At 51.1% G+C, this 26069-nt stretch overlaps 17 protein-coding genes across 17 annotated transcripts; 9 read left to right on the top strand and 8 right to left on the bottom strand.

Annotated features, from left to right (window-relative positions):
• Positions 1 to 143: 143 nt before the first annotated feature.
• On the bottom strand, positions 144 to 2142 carry COCCADRAFT_27284 (uncharacterized protein; the record flags this gene model as incomplete). The annotated part of the gene is made up of 3 exons (XM_007715365.1): positions 144 to 209; positions 256 to 495; positions 847 to 2142. 3 exons carry the CDS (start codon positions 2140 to 2142, stop codon positions 144 to 146), a joined length of 1602 nt encoding a protein of 533 aa, XP_007713555.1.
• Positions 2143 to 2591: 449 nt separating this feature from the next.
• Positions 2592 to 3164, bottom strand: COCCADRAFT_99439 (uncharacterized protein; the record flags this gene model as incomplete). Its single annotated transcript, XM_007715379.1, has 1 exon — positions 2592 to 3164. One exon carries the CDS (start codon positions 3162 to 3164, stop codon positions 2592 to 2594), a length of 573 nt encoding a protein of 190 aa, XP_007713569.1.
• Positions 3165 to 3866: 702 nt separating this feature from the next.
• Positions 3867 to 4819, bottom strand: COCCADRAFT_99487 (uncharacterized protein; the record flags this gene model as incomplete). Its single annotated transcript, XM_007715378.1, has 3 exons — positions 3867 to 4386; positions 4436 to 4538; positions 4603 to 4819. The coding sequence occupies 3 exons, from the start codon at positions 4817 to 4819 to the stop codon at positions 3867 to 3869; spliced, it is 840 nt and encodes a 279-aa protein (XP_007713568.1).
• A 220-nt stretch (positions 4820 to 5039) lies between these two features.
• Positions 5040 to 5720, top strand: COCCADRAFT_27282 (uncharacterized protein; the record flags this gene model as incomplete). The annotated part of the gene is made up of 1 exon (XM_007715364.1): positions 5040 to 5720. One exon carries the CDS (start codon positions 5040 to 5042, stop codon positions 5718 to 5720), a length of 681 nt encoding a protein of 226 aa, XP_007713554.1.
• A 328-nt stretch (positions 5721 to 6048) lies between these two features.
• Positions 6049 to 7197, bottom strand: COCCADRAFT_99472 (uncharacterized protein; the record flags this gene model as incomplete). Its single annotated transcript, XM_007715377.1, has 2 exons — positions 6049 to 6781; positions 6833 to 7197. The coding sequence occupies 2 exons, from the start codon at positions 7195 to 7197 to the stop codon at positions 6049 to 6051; spliced, it is 1098 nt and encodes a 365-aa protein (XP_007713567.1).
• A 1048-nt stretch (positions 7198 to 8245) lies between these two features.
• Positions 8246 to 8428, top strand: COCCADRAFT_99532 (uncharacterized protein; the record flags this gene model as incomplete). The annotated part of the gene is made up of 1 exon (XM_007715376.1): positions 8246 to 8428. The coding sequence occupies one exon, from the start codon at positions 8246 to 8248 to the stop codon at positions 8426 to 8428; it is 183 nt and encodes a 60-aa protein (XP_007713566.1).
• A 565-nt stretch (positions 8429 to 8993) lies between these two features.
• On the top strand, positions 8994 to 9888 carry COCCADRAFT_37868 (lytic polysaccharide monooxygenase; the record flags this gene model as incomplete). Its single annotated transcript, XM_007715375.1, has 3 exons — positions 8994 to 9348; positions 9432 to 9656; positions 9725 to 9888. The coding sequence occupies 3 exons, from the start codon at positions 8994 to 8996 to the stop codon at positions 9886 to 9888; spliced, it is 744 nt and encodes a 247-aa protein (XP_007713565.1).
• A 544-nt stretch (positions 9889 to 10432) lies between these two features.
• COCCADRAFT_99456 (uncharacterized protein) lies at positions 10433 to 11234 on the bottom strand (the record flags this gene model as incomplete). Its single annotated transcript, XM_007715374.1, has 3 exons — positions 10433 to 10519; positions 10614 to 10910; positions 11013 to 11234. 3 exons carry the CDS (start codon positions 11232 to 11234, stop codon positions 10433 to 10435), a joined length of 606 nt encoding a protein of 201 aa, XP_007713564.1.
• A 542-nt stretch (positions 11235 to 11776) lies between these two features.
• COCCADRAFT_6082 (uncharacterized protein) lies at positions 11777 to 12109 on the bottom strand (the record flags this gene model as incomplete). The annotated part of the gene is made up of 1 exon (XM_007715355.1): positions 11777 to 12109. One exon carries the CDS (start codon positions 12107 to 12109, stop codon positions 11777 to 11779), a length of 333 nt encoding a protein of 110 aa, XP_007713545.1.
• A 961-nt stretch (positions 12110 to 13070) lies between these two features.
• On the top strand, positions 13071 to 13576 carry COCCADRAFT_99525 (uncharacterized protein; the record flags this gene model as incomplete). The annotated part of the gene is made up of 4 exons (XM_007715373.1): positions 13071 to 13118; positions 13172 to 13232; positions 13285 to 13414; positions 13465 to 13576. 4 exons carry the CDS (start codon positions 13071 to 13073, stop codon positions 13574 to 13576), a joined length of 351 nt encoding a protein of 116 aa, XP_007713563.1.
• Positions 13577 to 14013: 437 nt separating this feature from the next.
• COCCADRAFT_37866 (uncharacterized protein) lies at positions 14014 to 14905 on the top strand (the record flags this gene model as incomplete). The annotated part of the gene is made up of 2 exons (XM_007715372.1): positions 14014 to 14086; positions 14136 to 14905. 2 exons carry the CDS (start codon positions 14014 to 14016, stop codon positions 14903 to 14905), a joined length of 843 nt encoding a protein of 280 aa, XP_007713562.1.
• Positions 14906 to 14957: 52 nt separating this feature from the next.
• COCCADRAFT_37865 (uncharacterized protein) lies at positions 14958 to 15864 on the bottom strand (the record flags this gene model as incomplete). Its single annotated transcript, XM_007715371.1, has 2 exons — positions 14958 to 15568; positions 15720 to 15864. 2 exons carry the CDS (start codon positions 15862 to 15864, stop codon positions 14958 to 14960), a joined length of 756 nt encoding a protein of 251 aa, XP_007713561.1.
• A 489-nt stretch (positions 15865 to 16353) lies between these two features.
• Positions 16354 to 16659, bottom strand: COCCADRAFT_27276 (uncharacterized protein; the record flags this gene model as incomplete). The annotated part of the gene is made up of 1 exon (XM_007715363.1): positions 16354 to 16659. One exon carries the CDS (start codon positions 16657 to 16659, stop codon positions 16354 to 16356), a length of 306 nt encoding a protein of 101 aa, XP_007713553.1.
• Positions 16660 to 18351: 1692 nt separating this feature from the next.
• On the top strand, positions 18352 to 19749 carry COCCADRAFT_99463 (uncharacterized protein; the record flags this gene model as incomplete). Its single annotated transcript, XM_007715370.1, has 3 exons — positions 18352 to 18679; positions 18723 to 19271; positions 19319 to 19749. 3 exons carry the CDS (start codon positions 18352 to 18354, stop codon positions 19747 to 19749), a joined length of 1308 nt encoding a protein of 435 aa, XP_007713560.1.
• A 991-nt stretch (positions 19750 to 20740) lies between these two features.
• Positions 20741 to 21763, top strand: COCCADRAFT_37863 (uncharacterized protein; the record flags this gene model as incomplete). The annotated part of the gene is made up of 1 exon (XM_007715369.1): positions 20741 to 21763. The coding sequence occupies one exon, from the start codon at positions 20741 to 20743 to the stop codon at positions 21761 to 21763; it is 1023 nt and encodes a 340-aa protein (XP_007713559.1).
• Positions 21764 to 23154: 1391 nt separating this feature from the next.
• Positions 23155 to 23681, top strand: COCCADRAFT_99485 (uncharacterized protein; the record flags this gene model as incomplete). The annotated part of the gene is made up of 2 exons (XM_007715368.1): positions 23155 to 23473; positions 23572 to 23681. 2 exons carry the CDS (start codon positions 23155 to 23157, stop codon positions 23679 to 23681), a joined length of 429 nt encoding a protein of 142 aa, XP_007713558.1.
• Positions 23682 to 24575: 894 nt separating this feature from the next.
• COCCADRAFT_37861 (uncharacterized protein) lies at positions 24576 to 25778 on the top strand (the record flags this gene model as incomplete). Its single annotated transcript, XM_007715367.1, has 1 exon — positions 24576 to 25778. One exon carries the CDS (start codon positions 24576 to 24578, stop codon positions 25776 to 25778), a length of 1203 nt encoding a protein of 400 aa, XP_007713557.1.
• Positions 25779 to 26069: the final 291 nt, after the last annotated feature.

Raw genomic sequence — 26069 nt, 5'->3', positions numbered from 1 at the left:
CTACGGATACACATATTCATGCAGTTCCCATCTCTCCTCTGCTTGCTTTCATTTCTCAGCACCAACCTCATTAACCGACGGTACCGCTTCTCCTTCAACAGCTTCTGGCGCCGGATCCTGGGGCGCACCTTCTTTCTTCTCTTCTACCGCAACTCTCTGCGTCTCTTTTGGTGTACTGTCTTGCACCTTTGCCACGCCCCCATCACCACCTGCATACTTTGCATTCTTCCCCTCCCCCGTTCCCTGTCCACGCACCTCCCCAGCCCTCGATCCATACACAGCCCACCCCAGCATCCCTCCCATCCTAACCTTCGGCTTCTTTTCCTTCCATTTTGCAACCGTCGTAATCTTCCTTTTCCCGCCCGCAAGCCACACCAGCGTTGGTGGCAGATTGTCTTGGTCGCGGAGCGCAGATGGGGAACCCCCACCGCCTCTGAGACAGGGTACGATAGTTGGAGGTGTAGACGAAGGGTAGGTAGAATTGATAGGAGAGTCCTAACCGCGAAGTTGAGTCGGGGAAGGAAGGAGGGAGGCGCAAGGAATACAGGGCATGTTGCAGAGAAGAGGCTGTGGCTGTGTGTATGTGGCTGTGAAATTGGCTGTTTGGGATGCAGGGACGGCATTACCGTTGCTGGAAGAGCTTCCTGTCGTACAGGATGTGGTAGGTGCGCGAGAAAGGTTCTATGGAAGGCGCGTAATATCCTGTGCTCTGCGCATTGTTCGGGCTATGTGGGTTGGGTCTGGGATTCGAACTGGTGAGTCTTCAGTGTCGCTACTAGAGTCGGAGTCGGGTCGGTGGCATGTGAGTAGTAGCTGTTTGAATAACAGGCCGTATCCAAGACGTACTTGATGAGTTCCAGCGCCGCCTCTGAGTCTTGGGACGTTTCCACCGTCAAAACCGGGTTTGTGCATGGATCGTTCATTTTTGCGAGAATTTTTATGAGTCGAACTTGTAGGAATAGTGCCGTGGATTTCATTCCGACTACATGGTCTCGAGGTGCCTGTTCGTGGTGCTTGCAGTGTTAAAGATCTTTGTGCATACACGTCACTGTCATACAGCTGCTCATCAATACTTCTTTGCTGCTGCGCTTGCGACCGTTTGGGAACGACATGCCCACCTACTACCAGCGTATGCTCTACGATAGTATTGCTACGCCTACTCTGTTCTGGTAACAGCCTATGAACATCGCTTACTAGCGTCGGACTGGGACAGCTTCCGTAGAAAACAGTCTCGGAGAAATCTGTATACCGATTTCGTTCCTTCTGCCGGTTCACAGTGAATGCAAACTCTGCCAGAGGACTTGATACTCCAGCATCTATAGCGGCAAGGTGGTCCTTTACTTCTCTCTTGTGAACATACGGGTATGCCTTGGAGTCGGGTAAGCCATGTAGATAATGCAGTTTGGGGCTAGTGGTTCTCACGTCGTTGCCCTTGGGAGCGCTTCCGGCAGAGGAGATTAAATTGTGTTCTGGTGGTCGGAATGCCGGGTGATCAGAGGGCGGGTTGAGGATATTGCTTATAGCTCCCGGGCGCGGTATTGGAAGTGCTGCTCTTCTGGGTGGGTTACCGATCCTCTTTGCTGCAATCTCAGGAGACACGATGCGTGGGCCTTCATCAGATGAGGTGCTAGGTCCGAGAGAGAAATTTGAATTGGAATGTCTTATGTTTTTGTTATCTTCAGGTGTCAATTTCTGTCGGAAACCCATTTTGATATGCGAAAAGGGGCTCTTGGACCGACAGTCATGACAGGGCTCGCTGGAACTGGGTCTGGATGATCGCATGCCGCAAAAGGTACACCGAGAACGCTCAATGATTGAGAAAGAGTGGTACTTGGTCCTATCATACGGACATGGCTGCTCATATTCACCCCGGGAAGGCTGGTGTAGCTCTGGAGTCGGGCCTTGTTTTTCTGTGGCTTGAGCAATATTGATACCTTGGTGTACAAATGGTCGAATTGGTGCAGGTGCCGTTATCGGTCGTGGAGCTGGATCTTGCTTTGGAGTTGTCTTCCGCAATTGCAAGACTGACATGAAAGTGTCCAAACCCGAAGAAATGCGTCTTCTCAAAGTAGCAGGTCGCTGAGGGACAGGATGCTGTAATGTAGGCGAGGTAGGCCGACTGGTAGGCTTAGGATTTATCATATCCAGTCGTATCGTTGGTTGGGTAAGTCAACGCTGAGCATATGTGAACAAGTATGACATCAAGTACAGTCAGGACACTCTTTTTGAAATGTAACTCGTTTCCAAACCTTTGTCGACAAATATCAGTAAAATATAAATATCTGGAATTGAGCCCTATAGACATCTTGTTAACAACCGCCGGCCGATTGTGAATTCCGATGACACGCATGACGTGTAGAGTGACGAAGCGATTGACGAACGATGCGTGAAGAACGGCCGTGACAAGTACAAATGAAAAGAAACGCTAGTAGTACAACAGTTTCGATGCTCAAACGGCAGTATTGTGCCATGATTTTATGTTCAAAGATGACGAGAAACGAACATCATTCTGAGTTGCTGCATAGAGTGTAGCTGTTTCCAGCCACCTATATGACAGTGCAAATCGAACATTACAAATGACTTTCGGTGGTTCAGTACCTAGATAAATGCTCTTCTTCAGGCCAGTCACTGAATTCTTGCATGTGATTGCCGTCGGAGATTCGGTCTTTCATGTAGGTCCAGTCGTCGTCATCATCGAAATACTGAGACTGGTGATCTCGCGGCATGTCGGGAGAGCATGTAGTACACATGCCATGGCGACCGATCTGATCAGTTAGTCGCCGGCATTGAGCGCAGAGTACATGTGCCCGATTACAGACTCTGAGATGCACACCCGGAGTATATAGCGCACTGTTTACCCCGCATTTTAGACATAGTCTTGAACTCGCCAACGCCCCACTGCGACACCATTTTCCTTTCCTCATACTGTCCGCAAAGCTAGCCCAACTCCAGAAATTCAGGCAACCCTTACAAGCATATAGCTGACTCGACTTCGCCCATGCGCTGTCCTCAGCGACTAGAAGCTCGTTGTGCGTTGGCGCAGGGATGAGGAATCTGAAGTAGCGGGATGTGGAAGCCAGGTTGACTCTATCGCGAATATCAAGGAGTTTGATGATTTCCGAATGAAGCTCCACTGGCAGGCGAAGGATGGGTGCTGTGAGCATGGTATGTACACCAACACCCGGGATCCTGCGGGTTAGGCTACGGTCGTAGGAGTGTGCTTTCTGAAGCCGGGTGCGTCAGTCGAAAGTGTCAAGCCACGCATTCATCTAGTAGCTTACTGCTGGAGTTTACACACTGTGGCGGTGTTGTCAACGCTTGGGTCGGTGCCCTTGTCATCCGATATCCGATCCACGTGAACAGGAGCGATTCCGAGGCAGAGCACCGTACCTCCTTTCTACGTAATGGACTTTACGGTTTTCAGCGGATGCGCAAAAAAGATAGATAGTCCGAGATATGGTATAGGATTAAGAAAGCTGGGAGCATATTTGAATTTGCACTTCTTGTGTAGCGGAGGACTGTCCCAGCAGCACGGAACCATGAAGCCGCGCACCCGCGAGCGCGCCGGAGCGCACCAAGGGTGGAGCCTTCACCCGCGGCTTAAGTTCCGTGTTCCGACTTGCCTGTCTTGGTAGTGACACAAATTCAGGGCCTCTGATATTCTGCCTGGGCGTTCGCTCCTTGTTTGTCGGCAACACTGCATGCGCTGTCGCGTAACCAACGTATGGGATCAGTGGCCGGAAATCAGCGCTCCATGCACACCCTGGTCAGTCAATCGACCGATTGTGTCGGACCACGTCTGGTATTATACTGATTCAAGTCTTTGTCTGATTTCTTGTGGCTGGCGGACATGGCCAAGACCAGCATTAAAGTGTCTTTTCGAGTTTCAGGTCGTTTAATACCATGTACCGCGATAGGGTGATCCAGCCCCAGCGGAACCAGCGCATCTGGCTCTCATGCGCAGTAGTCATGGCCTTCTGAGCCGTCCTGTAACCGATCGGTGAGCTGGCAAACAGGAGTGGAGTTGGGAACCCCCCCAGCTGCTTCTTTTGCAGCATTGCGCCAATAATGGTAGCAGGGGCGTCGAATAAGCCGAGGTATTTGCGGAAGATTGGGATGGTCGTAAGCGTGTACAGCTTGACGGGACACTCCCAGCCGCTGTGACGGTGCATGAGTGCCTTGAGGAAGCTGTGGGCTCCGGCGTGGAGCGACTTGTGATTGGGGTGGCCGGAGATGCCGCGTGCGTCAAATGTGATGATGGCGTCAATAGTGGCCTGCGGTGCATCCTTGGAAGAAATCGAAGACAGGTCTGGGGCAAAGGCCGTGGTAAGCAGGTTGGAGATTAGACGAGGGTGCCATGTTACGGTCATGGAGTCGGGAAAGTTCCTGCATGACAATCAGTCAGGTGTACGATGCCAGCCCTTGCAGCGCATACTTGTCCTCAACGACAAGAATGTCATCTTCGCCCCTAATACCCAATTGCAGCCCGCTCTTGACTAACTCTTTCTTGCGCACGTGGCCCAGCCCGTCGGCATCGCCTGTGATATGGCTGACATTAGTGGCGGCCCTTTGAGAAGACGTGGGGAGAGGTGTCAATCATACCACTGCTCAGGCACAGGATCTTGACGTGATTTCCGTGTTCTGGACGCGTCAATGTAAGCAGAGCCGGGGCAAAGAACATAGCCTCGTCATCTGGATGTGCTATGAGAAGCAGAATGCGTTTGTTGTGCAGGGTGGGGAAGGATGCGCTGAGCGTGCTGGTGTACATCCAGAAGGCGAAGATGAGGAGGGGCAGCGATGCCCAGACGGTCCAATTCATAGCCAACCAATTTTTCAATAGTGTGCTAGATAAAGTATCAAATGATTTGAGAATGCCGCTGAGTTCATGGTTGGGGCAAGGTTGACTGTAGGAGGCCACTGGCGGTTCTGGCACGCGCTTTGACCCACGTCATCTTCGACATTGCGAGGAGCCGCACACGCGAACATTCCCCTTGCATCCCCAATTCATTCCATCCGCCTATTATTCTACCATACCCATCATGTCCAACAGGAAAGAGCGACGCGCCAAGGGTACCGCATTTAATGCAAAAGCCACCGGAGGCGGACTGCAGCCTTCGACTGAGATTGACCAAGATGGAGTCGAGATGATTCTTCGGCATCCGGACTTCTCCAAACCCAAGGGCAAGACCCTTTTTGACCTGGCCGAAGAGAGACAGCGAGAGCTAGATGAATTAAATCCTGCCAGAAAGGCCGCTAGGGCAGCCGCCATGGCATCAAGACCCGTCGGCGACGATCAAGGGCCCCCCATCGGACCCTTAGGCGACTCGGTTCTCTACTCCGTCTCCATGGCAGCACTGCACCTCACCCTCGACGTCCTTGTATACAACCAGTACAGGGAGGACATTATATGGAATGAGATTATATGGAGAGCGGCTACGGCATGGCCCATATTCGCTGTTCTGGTCTACCTTACCCACGTCGACATTACCTACCGCTTTCCCAAGGTTCGAGATGTAGTCTTCTTCGCTGGCTCCATCGCTGCAGGCTGCTACTTGGTGTACTCGGGAAACCAACATGGATACTTTTACGTCATGAAGTCGGCTCCTCCAGTGGGCACTCTCTGGATTTGGAGCGTGGTGGAAATGAGCTTGCCTTTTGCGGCTACGAGTGCGCTCGCTGTCTTCGGATACATTTACTGGAATGGGTTTCAATTGTTCTGAGTGGTGGTCAAGATGAACATGTGGTGGCACAATAGAGAGAGGGGCAAGGCTTGGTACAACGTGCCCTGGATATCGAGTAGCAAACGGGTGTCCTACCCTTAGGCAGTGGGGTCCCCTCACGTAAGGGCTCGCGCGCGTCCCAGTTTAGCTCATATAGCCTGGGCTACAACTTCGATCGTACGGTCAGATACCTAGGGTACCAGGCCCTCCTACACAAACCATGGCGACACTCCGGCATATACACTGTTTATGGTGTCTCATAGGAAGTCGAGACACGGATTATCACCCTCTTAGATGCTCATGAGGCTAAATACACGTAAAATCTAGATCAAACATCCCTGTACGCCCTCATCTCCGCTTCAGTAGCAGCTCTTTTTTCCATCTCCTTCAAGCAGGGTGCCACAAATATATCGCCGTACAGCACATTCTTAACCGTACTTGCCGAAACCAAGAGCCAAAGCAGGATGACACCCACAGCAAGTGCCGTCCCAAAAATTCTGAAGAAAGCCGACGGCATCTCCTGTCCCATGGTGATTGTAGACATGGTAAATACGCCAATTGGGAATGTAAAGCCCCACCATCCAAGATTGCAAGGAAACTTGCTGCGACTGGTGGATGCCACGGCGAAGAAAAGCCATACGAGCCCAAACCCCCAGAGGACCAACGCGGTAATCCATCCGAGCACATACAGAATATCACCAGCCATCGGGTGTAGTGTTTGCGTTCTTGGAAAGATTTTGGATGCTTGAATACCAAGTTGCATTGCGGCGTAACCGCCCTGTCCCATGGGTCCCAGAGGCAAGAAGACACTGACGATGACTTCCTTCGGTGGGAGGTGGTGAATCGCGAGTCGGTGGAAGTAAATTGTCAGAATCACCAGCGCAAGGGGGAGGCCCATGCTCCAGAGCACATAACTGGTAATTATGGTGATGAGAGCGTGGCTGTCGTCGGACAGAACGGAAGCCACCAGTCCACCAGATGCAGCTGCGACTATGCACGCGACAATTGGCAGAAGCCAAGCTGCTGTCATTTTCTCATGCTGGTTCCTGTGTTGTGTCATCCTACACAAATGTCAGTCGCAAGTTACAAAAGTGGGCGAAAGGGGCATCTACATCTGAAATGGGAGCCATAGACAACAAGCAACGCTGATGACGACATCCAGCCACCACATTCCCCATGCCACATATGGAGCTGAGCCACCCCACACCGGTACGCAGATTGCGACAAACATGTTAACAATGGTGGCGAAGCCCATGGGCATGGTACCAAGGAAGAGCGACTGCACAGGGTGCCGTAACATCAATGTCCATGTTGCTGGAAACAAGGTGTACCGTAAGACCGATATGACAAATATGACTGAAAAGATGACAACGTTCAAGACGAAGAAAACGATGCTGAGAGTCCTCAGCAAGTCATGGTAACTTTGATAGAGATTTGACAGCGTATGAAGCAAAACAGCCACAATGCCTGTGCCCATGGTGACTGCAAACTTTCCATCATGTTAGCTTTTCCTTTCATTTATTCTATAGTAGTGATTTGCGCACCCATGAAGGCGTGAAGTTTTGTACTATCCGCCGCCAGCCCCGTTGGTCTGAGGGTATGAGCCATCTTGGTAATCCTTGCTTGTTTTCACAAACAGCTGTACCGCTGTTACAGCCAAGTCGCGTGCCATGTCTTGCTCTGTCTTCTTCACAGGCCTCAAGATTTAGGCGACAAGGTGTCGTCATTATCGTTTTAGTGCGTCTGGAGATACGAAAGATTTATATAGGAAAAGGTAGTTCGAAAGTTCTTATCACGATGAAGGGAGCATCCCAAACCGATTATATACACGTTGAAACTCGTCGACTTCCATACTGACTCATCAAGCCTTCTACGTAGTCATTTCTAATCCAGTTTTTTTTCTTCCTCTTGAACACTATTTAGTCACCAAGTGCGGATTATATTCTGGTTTTAGGTATTGTTCAGCATGCACAGACAATTTGGGTCGGACTGTCGGCGATGGCCCGAAGAAAAGGTCAAAACGTATGCGTGATTGCGGATAGCTGACTAGCGGTGGCGGACATGGTCGCAGTACGAAGTCTGCTGTTTCTAGGAATCTTCATCAAACATTCGATCCAGTACAAGGCAATCAGACCACCAGTATGCATATCTTGCGACGCGCTACTCCCAACAGGAAAACCGTCTTACTTTGCCCAGTGTTATGTGCACGTGCTTCGCCGTTTCACTGTGCCTGGGGCAGGCTAACGAAACATGGCGTATTCGGACTACTACTCGGTGGTAAGGCGAGACTATACGGGAGGGCCGGGCCACGTGCTTTTACGATACTGTCCGCTTCGCGCGGCCAAGCCTACTGAGCATTCTTACCGAGCTTCACCATCGTGAAATGACCGCCTTGGCACCGTGCCCATGTGCCATATACCCGAGCACTTATGAATCATGGGCTTTGCGCCAGCAACAACGGGTGATGGTGGACTACAGCTGCATGTTGGAGTCAGTGGCTATAGGTGGGACTTTGTAAAATCGACATGACGCCACTGCGCAGTCGTACTATACCCAGCAACCCCCGATATGTCTTACAGCAGTACAAATTGAAGCCAAGACCGATGAGAACCATAGATGGACGCAGAAATCCTATCAGCATCAGCAAACTCCGATGCAATCGGAATAATGCAAAACGCGCCAACCTTAGAAACTTCCCGAACTGGTGACGCCAAATCGCTACAAGTGTTGTTTCGTTGTCATTCGCTACTCGCGTGGTGTTTATATTAGTTGCTACCGGCATTTTATATGAGGTTTCCGGGGTAAATAGATTGCCCCACTGGAAAAACCAGGTTCGTACACTGCAACTGCACGCTCCAGCCACAGTGTAGGGGGGGATATAATATCGTTGTAATATCGACTTCTCCACCCAAAGTCACATTGCCTAGTGCCAAAATCCTTGGAAGGCGAGTAAACAGTCGTAGCGCCATACTAGATTGTTACAAGCTTTGTGTAGCCCTGTGTAGGCCATGCCAAACTACTGCTACTAGTCGGTCCCTACGGGCTTGTAGTCATCTAAGAGCACTATGTACTTCTTGACTTACCAAGAACAGCCCGGGACGACACTCCGCGCCCTTCCTAGACCGACCTCGACCATTGAAACACCCTATTCAGGACTTTGTGTAATAAAAGAGAACATCTATAAGAAGCAGTGGAAGTGCCGTGAAACCAAACCCACAGCCCACGACAATCACTTCCAAGCACAGCAACAGCAGCTCAACACTAAAAGCAAACATGCACGCTTCCACCCTTCTCCTCAGCGCTGCCGCCCTCCTTGTTGAGAATGTATCCGCCCACGGTTTCGTCAAGACCGTCAACATCAAGGGTGTCTCAACCAAGGGCTCCGACCCAGTCTGGTTCTACCAAGGAAACAACCGCGTCGCAACCGCCGGTTGGGACTCCCTGAACCAGGATCTCGGCTTCGTCGAGCCCAACAGGGCTTCATCCGCAGACGTAAACTGCCACAAGAGCGCCACACCAGGCAAGCTGTACGCCAACGCTAACCCCGGCGATACCATCGAATTCGAGTGGAACACTTGGCCAGACAGCCACAGGGGACCCATCATCCACTACATTGCTCCTTGCAACGGTACGTATTCACCCGCTCCCCTGGTCCCCCTTCTATCTTGATCTGGAAGAATTGTGGTAGCTAATTTTTCCCGGTCCAAACAGGTGAATGCTCAAGCATGTCCCCCAGCGACCTCCGCTGGTCCAAGTTCGCCCAGGAGGCCATCGTCAGCCCCAACGTCTGGGTCACTGACAACCTCATCAAGAACGGATTCAAAGCTTCCGTTAAGCTGCCGTCTAAGCTTGCTGCTGGCAACTACGTTGTTCGCCACGAGATTATCGCCCTGCACGGCGGATCGAGCCCCAACGGTGCTCAGCTGTACCCTCAATGTAAGTTTATCCTCTCTCTGTGTCCTTTGATTTGAATTCTAGTGCAGATGCTAACGTGAGGGTTTCAGGCATCAACATCAAGGTTGGAGGCAGCGGCACTGTCAGGCCCACCAACGGTGTTCCAGGAACCAGCCTGTACACCCCCACCACCCCTGGTATCTTGTTCAACATCTACACCAACCCTACTTCTTACCCCTTCCCTGGCCCTGCTCTGTGGACTGCTGCCAACTAAATGGGTCAGTATGGGTCTGAGATGAAATGAGGCGAGTCATCGAGGTGGCCAAGGTGCTCGCTTGTTGGAATAGGCTGCTCTTCTACCCTGTATATACTTCACTCTTTTTTGAAGGGTTCATGGTCATTTTGGACATGTTCCCAATGTAAATGGATGCTACTGAGACTTGGTCTCGTCGAGTTTGTCGGAGATAGGTTGCATTGTATATATGACTTGCAAATCAACTTTGTTGGAATCACTTATTGACAATTCTGCTGTGCATCATCTATTGTGAGTAGAAAACCTGGTCCTCACCATAAAGCGTACTGTGCACTCAACACTCAAATGTTCTCCTTGATACTTACGTCGTCATCACAGTTGACTTCACAGCCCCTGCGAGATACTTTGTTTCCCTATAGTCTGGACTAGTTACTTGCCTCAAATCATGCAGTAGCAGTAGTCCCAAGTATGCACATGTGTAAAACCCCGCAACACTTTTACGTAGGCTCCCTGCACAAAGAATCTGTAACAAACTCACCTTCTTTCTACCCTGCTACACATCAAGCTACTCAAACTGATTCCTACCTGGATCAGGCGCACAATACCCCCTTCCAAACAAGAAACTTTGCAACTTATCCTCCATTCTCGCAAACTACTCTCACCATCAGTTTCCATCAAGAACCAAGAAAAAAACCGAGGAAAAGGAAAAAACTTACAAATCCCCTCCCCTGCACCCCATCCCTAACCCAAACCCCATACCCGCCCATCAAATTCGCCATCATAACATCCGTACTCAACCGATCTCCCACCACTGCAACATGCTCAGGTCGCGTAACTCCCGTCTCCGGGTGCGCCGCAAAATACGCCATGACGTCGTCTTTGCACCCGGGCTTCTTGGTCGAGTGACGCAGTACGACGACGCCGGTGTTGCGTTCTAGCAGCGTTGCTTGGGTGCCATGTGGATCCGAGGATGTACCTGCTGTGTTTGATACGATGAGGAGTTTGCGGCCGGGGTAGGCAGCGCGGAGGCGTGTGAAGTGGTCCTTTAGGGGTGGAAAAAGGTGGTCATGTGAGTTTATTATCTTCACCGTGGTAAAGTATGTGGGGGAGTGGGGGCGGGAGGAATTTGGTGGGATTCAGCTTACTTGGTACGGTTCATAAATCTCATCTGTGTGAGGAACGGCGAAGCAATTGTCTTTGTCTAGGATTACGGCGCGAATGTCGACTTCTTTTTCGCCTTGTTTGCGTGGAAAGGCTTTGCTGAGGGGGATGGGGAGCTGGTTGAATGTTGGGATTGTGTGTTGGGGGAGGCAGAGAGTGGGGTCTCGCAAGAGGCGGAAGATGTTTAATGTGCCGGAGATATTCATGATGGTTTTTTTTAGGACGTGTATGGGGATGCTGTGATGTGACGTATTTTGGGTAAGACACGAGTTCGTGAGCAGCGAGAGATGCGCGTTCCGAGCGTTCCGAATAGTTCCGAGCAGCAGGAACTTTGCCTGTTCTCTTAGGAATTAGGAGAGGAAGAGGGTTGAAACGAATGTAGGCTTGCTCAACAGTACATTTGACTTGAGGTTTATTACTGACGATTACCGGATTGAATTCAATATCGATACATGCAGGTCACTAGGGTTTGGCTTCTCGCTTGACTGATCAATACTAGAATTGAATCGAATTGATACCATCCACAAGAAAGACACAACAGAATCCCTCGCCTTTCGTAGAAATATAGCCAATCGTCTCTCCTATTACCACCCTTTTGCCAAATTTCCCGCCTCACTTCTTCACTCAAACCCAAAAGGTCGGAAATGTGTCCAAGCAGTGCCGTTATAAATGTCGATAGCAGGTCGGAAACGGATCCAACATGACTGGCGATGGATGATCCATCCGCAGGTATCTCAGATGGCCAAATTTATGGTACGTATTCGAAGCACCTCATGGAAGCGAAGCCTTCAACGTTCCAGTTCCAGACACAGTTTTTGTCATTAATATCTACGTTCCTCCTAACTCCCGTACAGTTTTCAAATTCGAAGAAGATGCAACCGCATCCTGGGAGGTGATCGCAAGAAGCTATGCTGACGCTGTGACTGTTCTCGTAGCTGTAGTTGTAGCAGTATCCATTGGCTGGTACATCAACTTCGACGTTGGGTTTCCAACAGAGACCATCACTGTAGTATCGGGCTTTGAGGGCGGATGTCGTTGTGGCAATGGTCGTAAGGACGAAGAGAGCTGTAACGAGATGCATTTTAAACGATTTAAAGGTGAAGAAGAATGAAGATTTAGAAATCCGGTTTTTGTGATCGGGGTACTCTTCTGATTTCGTTTAAAGCAGCCTAGGTTGCCTTATATAGTCTGTCACCATAGGTCGTTATGCTGCTGCCTTTGTCGCAACCATAATTGAGTTCGTTGTACCCAATAGAGGTTTTCGCAATAAGCATATACCTGCTGGGAGATGTACATATTGTTGGTAGTATTACCAACCAATTTCCATGGCTCAAAAGCAGGGTCTCGCTAACGTAGTAAGTCTCTAAGCCGAAGCTCCAAGGTTTTTACACAGGCTTCTTATTTAAATCCTTTCACTTTGACCGCAAAATTATTTTGTCTTGAATACCCACTTTGGGCAGGGCGAAATGTAGACTGTCATTCTTTTCCAAGATAATCAATTTGACACGCCGTATAGCAAACAGATAGAAACAAGTCAAGTCGTCCATGAGACTATAATCTCGTTTAGAGAAGAAAGTTGGATTCAAAATCAGTTTGCAGCATTGTTTTTCCTTATATTATCGGCGATATCTGAGTTTAAAGACTGAAGTAAGTCGTTGAGGTGAGCTCTGATCTTTCGCTCGTTGACGAGGAGAGCAAAGAAAGGAAGAATGAGTTCAGAGGGCCAGATCCGCGTGCACGTGATGACTAAGTGAATGGTCCAAGCTCAACCTTCAACTTTCTGTAGACAGCGATATTGGTACGCGCAGCAGGCCTGTACCAAAACTATCCACAACCACCCACTGCGGTGCCTCTGAAATTATCACTGAAACTGACGAGTGCGTCACTCGGCGAACATCTTGGCGAAACAACGAGCGCATTCACCTCGATTATCCGATTCAGCACCTTTCGCGGATCTTCACCGAACGTCCTCTTCGCAACCTCAGGCACGCGCATAACTAGCTACAAGCCTACAATCTCAGCCCAAAACCCAATTTTCAAAGATGACGAGCACTATCGGTATCCCAATCAAGCTTCTCAATGAGGCAGCGGTATGCGCAACATGGTTCTCGAACTCTCCCATGTCAGTACTGACTTTCAGCAGGGCCACATTGTCACGCTCGAAATCACATCCGGCGAAGTCTACCGTGGCAAGCTGATTGAAGGTCCGATTCCTACCCTATCTATAACACTTAAACCCTGCTAACGGGTTCGCAGCTGAGGACAACATGAACGTGCAGCTAAAGGACATTACTGTGACCGCCCGCGATGGTCGTGTCTCACATCTTGAGCAAGTCTACATCCGGGGAAGCCATGTACGATACTTTATTGTACCCGACATGTTGAGGTAGGCTCGTCAAGGGAACCTTCACTGAGCAAGGTGCTAACTACGGGTAGGAACGCGCCCATGTTCCGATCGAGAGGTACGAGGGGTCGCGGTGTTGGTCTTGCACGTGGCAGGGCCACAGTGAACAGGGCAAGGGCTAGCACTCGAGGTGGTGGACGTTGAACCATGTGAGGAATTCTGGCAAAGACACAACTTGAAAGGCAGTAGCAAGCAAGCAATCCCAGGCGCATCAGCTGTTAAGACGCGCTTAATGCGATCGATAAATGGCAAGGGGGATACACCGACAGGTATGATACCAGGTCACTTTTGCTGGGGCATACGCTGAAAACGAGATAGCAAATTTGATGATACCTTTGAACACGAATGAATGTTCATTTTCAAAAGAGTGCGAAACTATTGCGTGACACGTGATGGTCTGAAGAGATGTATGTCTCTGCTACATTTAGCGTGTAGTCTAGGCGCAGTCGCTATTGCTTTTGATCATCGCAGCCTGTTGCCCCACAATGAAAGATCGAGGGCTCACCCCCGAGAACTCCGCAACCCACCACTTTTTTCCAGCACAACGCCACAATATGAACAGCATGGAGGGCATGGATAGCATGGATATCAAGAATCCACGACGCCTTTTAATTGTTGGGGCGCCAGATGCTGGTGTACTACCACTTCTCAAAGGCATGTTTCCACGTGGTTGCTCGTACGCCATTCGCTAATTGTCCTGCAGAGCTCACAGGCTCCGCTCCAGAACCCACATCCAATACCACAGCCGGCCTTACGCACGAGTTGCGCATTGAAACCAAGTACTACACCGCCACTGTGCCCATATGGATCGACGAATTACCCAACGTTGCGGAGTGGCGCACCGAATTCACCAAACCAGAAGCCCGCGAAGTCGTCACAGCGCTCGGTGCATGGGTATATTGTTTCAAGAGACCGGTTGAAGAAAAAGATGTAGACAAAGTCAAAGAAACGATGCAGGCCATCTCGGACGTAATTGAACGTGCGTGTGGCTATGGCGGCGACATTGCATGCCTAGCGGTGGCGATGCCGCAATCTGTTACGCCGTACCTGGACAAAAGCCACGAGGAGTGGGAAGAGTTGGCCATGGACTATGGTTTCGAATACATTGACTCGGAGAAGAAGGGCAAAAACGAGTTTGGCGAAGCCACGGGAGTGCAGCGGGTACGGGAAGCGCTCGAGGCAGCGGAGTGGGAGAGCAGTGCAGCCTTGGATTTTGGGGAAGACGAAGAAGGGTTCGAGAATAGCTTTGAAGCAGAAGAGGCAGAAATGAACATGGAGCTGTTTGGCATGAAGAGCGCGCTTGCAGGGTATGATGGCGATGAAGAAGGAGAGACCGACGACAAAGACGTTGAAGATCTCGAAGTCATGATGCGGAAAGTGGTTGCTATCAAAGAAATGGGCGAGGGCATGGAAGAAGGCGAACGCAAACGCTTCGCCGCCAAAGCCGTCAACGACCTGATGAAAGATTTTTGAACCTTTTTAACCCTTTCCCCTTCATCTCTAGCTGCATTGCATTGCATTCCTTTTAACTCTTAACACCAAAGCAAATCAAGAACGGAAAATCCATCTCCCTCGCCGGTTTCCCATCTTCAGCCTCTACCTCCTTCCTCAGCACAAACGCCTCTTCAACCCTCACCTCGTTGAAGCCCGTCCCCAGCAACATTTCCTCGATTTCTTTCTTCTTAATCCCGTGCCTCTCCACCCCAGCCCGCTTACTCACAGGATGAAACGGCACAGCCTCTGGCCCAAAATCTTCGTAATCCGTCAGCGCTACCACGCCCCCATGCCGCAAACACCGATGCATCGTCTGCAGGATATCCGGCATAGACGGTATATGATGCAGCGTCAAATGCGACACTACGAGATCAAAGCGGTACTCGTACGGCGGCTTGGGTTCTTCTCCCCGGTGCGTGGCTAGCAGTGCTGCGGCACTTTGCAGCTCGTGTGCGTCTGGGTTGGTGAGGAAGTGGTTTACGGAGCAGAGGTTTGGGTGGTCAGTGGGTAGGCTTGCGAGTTTGAGGTTGAAGGCGGAGATCATGCCCGAGGCGGTGTCGACGCCGATTAGACTGCGGACGTGCGGGGCGAGCATGAAGGAGAGGAGGCCGGTGCCGCAGCCGATTTCTAGGACGTCGAGATCTGGTTTCTATCATCAGTTTTTGGGGAATTCGAGGTTGATTTCGGTTTTCGGATTTTTTTTATTTCACGTTTTTTTTTGGGAAGATGTTTTTTATAATCTTTATTTTGGTATTTTTTTAAAAAAGGGTTAACAAAAGATAAGTATACGCACCTTTATTTTTACCTTCTTTGAAGGCGGGTACGTAGCGTTTTATTGCTTCGAGGGCGTTGGCGGTGGATTCCACGTGCTTCTTGTTGGAATCCCATTCCAGGGCTTCGGTGCTGAAGCGCGCGTTGTTGATTTCTTGGTTGGACATGGTATATATGTTCTGTTGAGGGAAAGAGTGGATTGTTGCGTCTGTGTACGAAGGGAGGGTTGCTCAAATGGCTTGTATACACGATGTGGTGATGGCGGGGTTGCGGGGCATCTGCGTGTTCTAAACGGGTGCCTGGTTACAGCTGAGGGGAAGTCTGGATACGAAAATAATCGTCATTAAGGTGCGTTCACGATGGGCCATTGTTTTTGATTTTATGCCATTGACATTTTACGGTCGGATGCAGTTTGTGTTCATTGCAGCTGTACATTGCTGGCTTTGACATGCAGACGTAAAGTTGTAGTGTAGGGTTGAGAACAGGATCCAACATTTGGTATTTCAAATCTCGACCAATGGCGCACATGTGAATATAGTCTTGGTATAACTGTCTGATAGCATTTGCAGAATCTCATTAACGGGTTATTATTTCCAGTAGTAATAATACCATGCCCAGAAAGCTGCTTGAAGCTTGGTATAGCTTCTTCACTTGTTCTATTTTTGGAAAAATTCAATTGGTAAACCGTATCTAACACCCATTGATGTCCCAATGTCAGGTATATCAAGCTTATACTGTGAATATTTTCTTCGCTCTGAGTGGATTGAATGTCCGCCACGACGCGTGCTTGGAACTGCAAGCTTCAATTCAATTACTAGGATGAGCGTAGTAACGTAGTAAGACAATGGGCTGTCAGATATCAGGTGCCGAGATGACGTAGTATGCGTGATCATAGACGGTGGCACAGCTTGGGCCACAATGGTGGCTGTGCAGTGGCAGTGAAACGGAGCCTGACCCGCCATTGGAGTGGGCAAAAGGGTCTATGAGCGATAAATGTATTCTTCGCAAGATGATTGATCGTTACATGTAGTATACATGCACAATGTGTCCAAGTGGCTGGAAGAGTAGGACCATCTACTCGCCTGAGAATGCCCCGCTCGTTCGTAAGCGCCCCTTGTACAAACATGGTGGCTTCGCTGAGTTGGTGACAGCTCAGCCTCAAAATGTCCCACATTTCATCACGTATACACGCCCAAAGCCCAACGCGGTCGGCCAATGGCCAATGACGAGACCCGTCAGACGATGAAATGGGGGCCTGCTGGGGCGGAGCTGACCAACATGTTGCGCTGACCTGGGCCTCTGCGCCATCCTTCCCACAAACAGCGCGCAAGGCACCCACGCTCCTTCACCCGCCATTTCTTCCTTCATAACCTTGAGAGCTCCACCTGGGAAACCAGCCTTGTCAAGCTTTTTCTCAACTCCTTCAACACCGTGAGAAGCTCCGAAGCAATACACACGCACACACAACAATGGGTGTATGTTATCCTGTGATTCCTTGGCTGCCCCTCCATCCTCCCCCCCTTGACACCGCCTGCGTCATCGAGGTGTATAGTATATACGCAGACAGATTAAGCTGACCTGATGTAGCTCGCAAGCAAGATGGCTGCAGCAAATGCAGCGGCCGGCATGCCTCCAGGCGGCCAGCCTGGCTATGTAAGTGCAGTCAGTGCTCGGGTTGCATTCAAAGCGCTCACTAACGCATATACGCAGCCTGGACAGCAACAGTACCAAGCGTATCCAGGTGCCCCAGGTGCCGGCGCTCCCGGGGTAAGTCAAAGCTCTTTCTTTTGCTGCTAGTTCCCGCTCTGCCTGCATCGTCATCGCCCTCTGCCCTGCTGGGCCCGCCACCACCCAAGACTAGGCATTTGCAAGCCGTGACGAGTCCCCACTCCACTTTTTGACTCCCAATAAACTCACCCCGCCCTCTTGGATCGCCCGCCCTCTGGCCTCTACCCGCCACAATCTGCTCTTGGGCCCTAGCCACACATGCCTCTCTCAAGCAAGATGGCTTCCAGCTACAGCGCCTACCAGCCGCCCCCGCCTCCGGGACAAGCACCAAATCCATATGCACAACCACAACAGGGCCCGCCTATGCCCCCGCGCCCTGGTTCAAATGCACCACCACAGTCTCCCTATCCACAACCACCCGCTCCAAGTCCCTATGGCACATCATCATCACCATATCCTCAAGGACAGTCTGGCTACAACAGGCCTCCCCCGCCGCCTCCAGGCCAACAGCCTCCTCAGTCTCCATACGCCCAATCTCCCTATCCTAGCCAGGCGCAGCCAGCGCCATGGAGCCCACCACCAACCCCGCAATCATATGGACAACAGCCTTACGGACAGCCACCCTATGGACAGCAGCAACCCTACGGACAGCCGCCTCAGCAGGGACAGTGGGGGCAACCACAGCAACCACCCTATGGACAGCCGCCTCAGCAGTACAACCAGCCTCTTTCACCGTCTTACCCACCAAATGTTCGTATTTGTTAACTCTCTCGCCTGTTCATCTTTGATGGACTTGATCCTGGAGCTCCATTGTGCAAATCTTCGTCATTTGAACCCTATACGTTTTTATTTTCCCGCAACCTCCTTTAGATTTTTGATACCTCGTTTTGCTCAAATAAGAAATCTATCTGAACAATCACTAACGTATGGATCAGGGTCCACCAGGTCAGGGTCCACCAGGACAGGGTCAGTACGGTGCTCCTCCGCCTCAGGGAGGATATCCAGGCGGCCCACCTCCCCAGCAACTATCTCAGAGCAGCCCTGCTGAGGTAGAAGGTTACAAGCAACTCCTAAACGCTTGTATCCAGGAGAAGAACCTCCAGGGCTTCTACCCGCCAAACGACCCAAGGATTACCCGGATCGCTCAAGAAGCAGGCCCCAAGATCAACCAGGTCATTCAGCGCTGGCGTGTCGCAAAGGAAATCGCAAATGATATTGTCAAGCTTGCCTTGTACGACATTGTCCTCTACATCGGTAAGTTACACGAATCAGCTCATGGAGCGCAGCTGACATGTAGAAGATGACAGTGGTTCCATGCAGTTCGAAGAGGAGGGAAGCCGCATCAAGGACTTGCGCCTTATCCTGGAGCGAGTCTCGTTTGCTGCTACACTCTTTGATCATGATGGTATCTCTCTTCGCTTCATGAACACTGATCTTTCCAACGCACGTGACCAGCAGGGTCGTCCTCTCCAGGATGGTGTAGCCTCTGAGGCCCAGATTGAGCAAATCATGCGTGGCGTGCAGTTCAAGGGTCTCACACCCATGGGAACTGCTATGAGGCAAAAGGTCATTGACGGCATCGTTCTCCAAAAGGCAAGGAACGGTCAGCTGAGCAAGCCAGTACTGGTTATTGCCATCACCGATGGTCAGCCAGCTGGAGAGCCTCAGAACGCCATCTTCGACACCATTCAGTATGCTTTTGATACCCTCAAGGGCTTCCCACAGTATGGCCGCGGCGCTGTTGCGTTCGAGTTCGCTCAGGTTGGAAATGATGAAGCTGCCAGGAAGTTCCTCAGTAAACTTGATGAGCACCCCATAATCGGACCAGAGGTTGACTGCACCTCGAGTAAGTTTGATCAATCCGTGTGTAGGATATCGCTAACATTGTGCTAGACTTTGAGAACGAGCAAGAAGAGATGATGCGCGCCAACCCTCCTGTGGATCTCACACCCGATCTATGGATCATCAAGCTTCTTCTTGGCGCCATTGACCGTAGCTACGATTCCAAGGATGAGAAGACCAACCACCAAGCACCTGGTGGATACGGTGCACCTCCAGGCCAGTACGGTGCCCCACCAGGCCAATACGGCGGCCCACCACCCGGTCAGTACGGAGGCCCCCCACCAGGACAGGGCCAGTATGGTGCGCCACCCCCACAAGGCCAGTATGGCGCCCCTCCGCCAGGCCAATATGGAGCTCCTCCGCCAGGCCAGTACGGAGCTCCTCCACCAGGTCAATATGGTCAGCGACCACCGCAGGGCGGTCCTAGCGGATACCCAGGTCAGCAGCAGTACGGCCAACCGCCAGCAGGTGGGAAGTACTAGTATTAACTCCTATCCATGGCGTTGGCAACCGAAGTTTGGTCTCAGTCTAGAATCGGAAGTAGGGAGCAGGAAATGTGTCAAGGAACAGTGATGGATATCTTTTAATCAGTCTATGTTTGCCGAGAATGCGTTCTACGAGAGAACTTTGGCACTGACTCTGCGTGTCTGGGACGGCTTGAATTGTTTGCACAATTGCTATAAATGATATTCCCCCCTCGGTGCATGCCTAGCTTGCATGCTTTCACTAGTGTTTTAGAATCCACTCTAATCAACCATGTGTAGACCAAGTCGGCCCCAGTCCCATCTTTCAGAGCAGATCGTATCAAGATGAAAGACTGTGTACTCTGGAACAGAGCTGACAGACTAACGCACGAAGAGAAAGAGAAGCCACAGCGAGCTGAGCAAGTCTAGCCCCAACACCGTCCCTACAGCTTATGTAACTATTGATAATACCTGTGCAGAGGTAGTGCTTTGAAATACTATCTAGTTAGGACAGCGGAAATACAAGGAAATAGCGGAATAGTGCCGCGATATTGTATGATCTCCTCACCACGGCAGAAATGAAGGTAGGGAGCGGAACAGTGCCGCGCGAAAAGAAGACTCAAAAAGGCGCCGCAGAGCGACCGTCAGGGGCAACGCCCACGGCAAAGAAGAGAGAATCGGGTGAGCAGCTCGTAGGGGCCGTCACCTATGTAGTAAGTGTTTACATGCATAGATACATGGACAAGAGTGGTAGAGTTTAGGTATGCGTTATCCAGGGTCCACAATCGATCACATGTAAGGTTTGCAAATGCTAGTTGGCTATCAGCACATGGCCCTGCACGTGCCCACTGATGACGCGCCATGGCCTGTTCCGAGCAAACCTCGGCCAGCATGCTCAATAATGCATGACCTCTTGCTGCTTGACCTAATTTCCAACAACGCCATGCTTCAATAACACTCGTCTCACCTAATTTTTGATTGTATTTTGCGGGAGCTGCATCCCATCGCCATGACGGAACACCCACACCCTGCGGGAAGCACGATTTCCTCGGAACCTTCCGGAGCGCCTTCTCCGCCGCCTGGTGCGGCGCCAGAACCACCCACGCGCCCATCTTTGATACGCAAGTTACGCTTTTTACTCCTGAAATACATTACCAAAGCCGCCAGTGGCACAGATCGGACTATTTTCCGCCTCGCAAAACTACTGTCGACTCCCGAAGGCACTGATGCCCTTCTCTGCACAACATGCTACACACTTACCCTGGTTCACGCACTCTTATCCCGCCTTCTCGAGAAAAGGCTAGCCAGCATCGCGACTGAAATCGCTGAGAAAGCAGATGGAGTGCTGTTTCCTGGCGAAACACTCATAGCGACTCTACCAGCACCTACCAGCACCAAACTCATAGCCCAGACAGTAGGAAGTGCAAAAGCAGTGTCTGACCTCATATCCGACTATCGGATCTTTGTACGATTATGGAGTCTGGTGGGTATATACACTTGGGGGAGAACGACATACCAGGACCCCTTACCTGAGAATGCTGGTGCAAAAGAAAAGACGCTACGCGCCTTGACGTGGGCGTCTATCACGTCGTGCGTAGTCTGTCAGGTTCTCGAGGCTGGTGCATATCTCAGCTCAAAGGGAGCCTTGACATCAGCGAGATGGACTGGCGAGGCGGGAAAGGCACGGGAGAATGAATGGTGGATCTGGAGTGCGCGGTTCTGGGCTGCGTATGTTGGTATTGAAGTTGCTCGTCTCGGTGTGATGCGATATAACCGCTCGCCAGCTTCCTCTGCGCCTATAGTTAACGGAGACGGAGAAAAAGAGGACAAGATTAGATTGGCAGAGAGTGTAAGAGCGGAAAAGGAAGAGAACTGGGCTTGGTGGAAAGATCTGGTGTCGAATCTTGCATATGCCCCAATGACAGTGCATTGGTCGCTGGAACAGGGGCTCCTCGGCGATGCGGGCATAGGCATTTGCGGCATGGTTGCGGGCGGATCTATGCTGGTTGATGCATGGAGCAAGACTGCATAGACGCCTCCGGATATCTCTTATCCTATCGTAAGTCCCACGTGAGGATGACAAGAAGCTATTAAAAATAGCCGCTTCTGCATGCACCATTACCGCCGGCGATACGGCAGTAGAGTAACGCCCCAGGGGAGAAACAGATACTAACACGGATATACCCTTTCCTACACTCGGTCAATATACTCAATTGAAACACAAAAAAAGCAAATCTTGACTTGACCCTCAACGCATATACCGTTGACCTAATGAAGCAAATCCTCCATCCCCTCCCCCTCATCTGCCACCCTCAATCTCAGATCAACCACCAACACCGGGCAATCCCGCTGCACACTCCCCCATGCACACCAAACAAAAACTCCCGAAACCCGTCGCACAACCCGTTTTTGACCCAAATCGCCAGCTAGTCTAGCCCACCTTCCACATCAGGCACTAGTCTCCCGCCGTTCGATAGGGCAGTTAGTTAACCCGCCGATCCCGCAAATGTCCAACCAGCCTATCGAACGCGCACATGTGCGCTCGTTAGCTCGGGACGGACGGTCAACCCGGTTGCTTGAAGCTTATAACTATGGAAGGCGGCGCCGAATGAGATGGATAAGGTGAAACATGTGGGCGGGATTGATATGAATGGGGCTTGTGAATGTGTGTAGCGCTTAGGGATGGGGCGGGAAATGGGGGGCGTGGAGAATGAGGAGGTACTAGGTTACATTACGGATGGGGGTTGTAGTATGTAAGATGAAAGGGTGAGTATGTATGGCGAATGAGAGGGGGGGGGGGGGGAACTGAGAAAGGTGAAATCAAGATTGGCATTTTGAATGTTATTACTTGTGGTTGTTTTGAAACAGCTGACAGGCAAGGATAATAACCAATTGAGTTTATCTAATCTCGCCTTCAGGAAACGGAACCGGCGAGATACGTACATCTGGCTCCCCCGTTTCGGGTCATACGGGACTACGTTCTGCGTGACTTGGATGTGTTTCCGGGGGGGCTTGGGGTGTAGTGGCCTTCCAGAGTAGGTCTAACCCCGGAGGTCGACTACGCAGTTTGGATATGATTTTCGTTTTTTTGGCACATAACTCAACGCAAGCCACCACCCCCCTGGGGCATGCAAAAGCCCATCAGAACTAAAGCAAGTCAGGAAAAAAGAGGTTGGTGGCCTTTTTTTCCCCTTGTGCGACCAAACGGACATGCCGTAAAACTGCCATGCTGAAAAAGTTAAAGCCGGTCTAATGGCTTTACATTTTGATGTATATAAAGGGTCGTAGATATCCCCCTCCCCCAAATTCGTATCTGCAAGTGTCAAGAAAAACACCAACCAGTCTCCCCGTTGCAATCACCACCCTCGTTGCCCCGTCCACCGTCCCTTCCTCCATTCGCTTCTTAAGACTTCAACCGGCACCATGCAGTTTTCCACTCTCCTCCTGTCTCTCCTCCCCACTCTCGCCCTCGCTCTCCCCACAACCGAATCTGTGGAGACCAAGGATGTCCTCGCTGCCGTCGAGTCCAGACAGTCGTGCTACGTAAAGTGCGGATCGACATGCTACACCTCCGCGCAAGTCACTACGGCCCGTAGCGCGGGATACAGTTACTACCAGAACAACGACCAGGCTGGTAGCTCCACCTACCCTCATACGTATAACAACTATGAGGGCTTTTCGTTTTTGGTTTCTGGACCGTATCAGGAGTTCCCGCTTAGGACGTCGGGAGCGTACACTGGTGGTAAGTGAGCTTTTTTTCGTTTCTCAGATTTGAATCGAGACTTTTCTTCTTCTTTTTTTTCGATTCTTGTTTACTGATGGCCTTTGTTTTTTTGGCAGGCTCGCCTGGTGCCGATCGTGTCATTTTCAACACTCGGGGTCAACGTGCGGGAGAGATTACGCACACTGGTGCTAGTGGTAACGCCTTTGTTGCTTGCTCCGGTTGGTAAATTGCATTCTACCAGAGTGTGAGATGGACAGAAATGTGGCTGGTATTTCGCTACGGTCAGTGATTAGGACGCAACGAGGGATTGATATGTTCTACTATCGGGGAGCTAGGATTGGTGTCATGCAGGTTCAACGAAAGGATACGAAATTTGTATATATGAATGAAACAGTTGAAATAAAACTAAACGTAAAAGTGTGTCCCGAAATGCATCAGACGTGAACAAGAATAATTTATTTACTCAGAAATAGACTACTCGTGCCATGTCGCTCACAAACACATAAGTCAATTACGAATATTTGGTACGCCAATATTGATATACGGAATTCGGATTTCCGAGTACGAGCACGATTAAGGTCATATAAGCGATGTTCCGGATTATCCTATCTACTCAGACCTTGTAAGGCTATCGCGCGTCATGAGTCGGGACGTGCAGGGCTCGCTAGCGTAGTATTAAACTTTGCATGTGATGGATGCTGGACCCTGGACACCACACACCCAAACGCACTGGCGATCTACATACGTCCTAACGTCGGCGCTTCTGTCGCATGTCTCGGCTGCCAACTTTAAAGCATGGAAGGGCGGGCACATACCAACACAAGATGTAACAGCGTTTGACATGCTACTGCCAGCAAGACGCATGACATCAACACGCATCTAACAAGCTTTTGGGGGCCTTGTATCTGGCATCCTTGTCGACTCGATATCTTGCCATATCTCCCCACGACTCCCCACTTCACACCGCCACGTCTACAAGGCGGGCGGGCTGGTTTCATTGCGGGGGAAAAGGCAAGAGCACGGGTTGCGACTCCATCCTTTAATCCTGCTTTTTCTCAGCGGGCACACTCGCTCGTTTTGTTGTGCCCTTGACGCTCTTGCAAACACCACAACACCAACAATGTCGACGACGCCCGACGTCCCTACGCGTCGCCCGACGTATCCCCTCGCCCATGCCTTTCGTCGCAAACCCCGCCGCATCCCGCTTGTGCTGCGCTTCTCAAAGGGCGCGGTGCACGACATCATTCTCTTGCCTGTGATCCTGCACTCGCTCTTTACCGTCCTCATCGTGTACATCGACACTCGCTATGTCGACTCGATCAGCATCCCGTCGACCATCATCCCCTCGCTCTCCATCGTCGTGGGTTTGATGCTCGTGTTCCGCAACAGCACCAGCTACGACCGTTTCTGGACGGGACGAAACTGCCTGACGACCATCAACACCGCCGTACGCAACCTCGCACGAATCTCCCTTGTCAACTCGCGTGACAAGGACGGCTACGCGACCGAAGAACAGCGTCGAGACACCGAACGCATCGTCCGCGTCCTCATCGCCGTCTTATACTCAATCAAACACAACCTCCGCGCCGAATTCAACATTCCCCCCGCTAGCCTCGCCGCCCTCCCTCCCCACCCAACATCCTACTCCTCGCAGCGCTCCCGCCCCGTCTCCCGGCGCCCCAGCTACATCGACCGCACCGCCTCCTCCAGCGCCGCACAAAGCACCTCCACCACTCCTCTCTTCGGCCAATCTACCCTCACCCTCGAAAACGGCGATGGCATCGTACACACCAAGAAAGACGAATACGTCTCCCTCCTCCCAGATGGCCTAATGGGCTACGAAGACCAAGGCCTCGGTCTCCCGCTTCAACTCACCATCCTAATCGAAGGCTACATCCGCCGCGGCGCCGACCGCGGCTGGTTCAACGCGCCCTTGTCCTCTCAAATGAGTGTACAAATCAACTCGCTCGTCGATGCCTACGGCCGCATGGAAACCATCCGCTCCACCCCCATCCCCGTCGCCCACCTCATCCACCAAAAACAAGTTCTCGCCCTCTACGCCTGCGTCCTACCTTTTGCCATTGTCGACGACTACAGGTGGTGGAGCGTCCTCGTCGTCGCCATCGTTACGTTTACTCTCTACGGCATCGAGGGCATTGGTGTTCAACTAGAAGACCCGTTTGGATACGACAAGAATGATATCAAGATGGATGGCATTATTGAAGATACGAGACAGGAGATTATGGTGCTCTTGGATGAGTGGAAGGCGAGTCATGAGGGCAGGGCTATGGGTGGTATGTTTGAGAATGATGCTTATTACTAGGGTGCTTGTTTTTGGGATTGCGGGGACATGGGCTGATGGCGGGTGTAAGCGTGCGGGGGTTTGGTGAGGGGGTGCGGGGAGAGGGGGCGGATGAGTAATGGATTTTTGGGAGTGGTGACGATTGGATAGGATTATGAAAATGATAATTATGAGATGTTTTTAGCAAATGTTTTTCCGAGTGGTTGTACTTGTTTACGATAACGTGTTTCACCACCGAGCGCCGCACCCCACCGAGCGCCGCAGTTCCCCCACTAAAACAACGTCCCAACAATAACGCGTGATGTCTCAACA

This window comes from Bipolaris zeicola, assembly GCF_000523435.1.
Source record: "Bipolaris zeicola 26-R-13 unplaced genomic scaffold scaffold_104, whole genome shotgun sequence".
Lineage (NCBI taxonomy): Eukaryota > Fungi > Ascomycota > Dothideomycetes > Pleosporales > Pleosporaceae > Bipolaris > Bipolaris zeicola.
The sequence above is the reverse complement of the archived record's forward strand: the minus strand, read 5'-3'. Positions and strand labels throughout refer to the sequence as shown.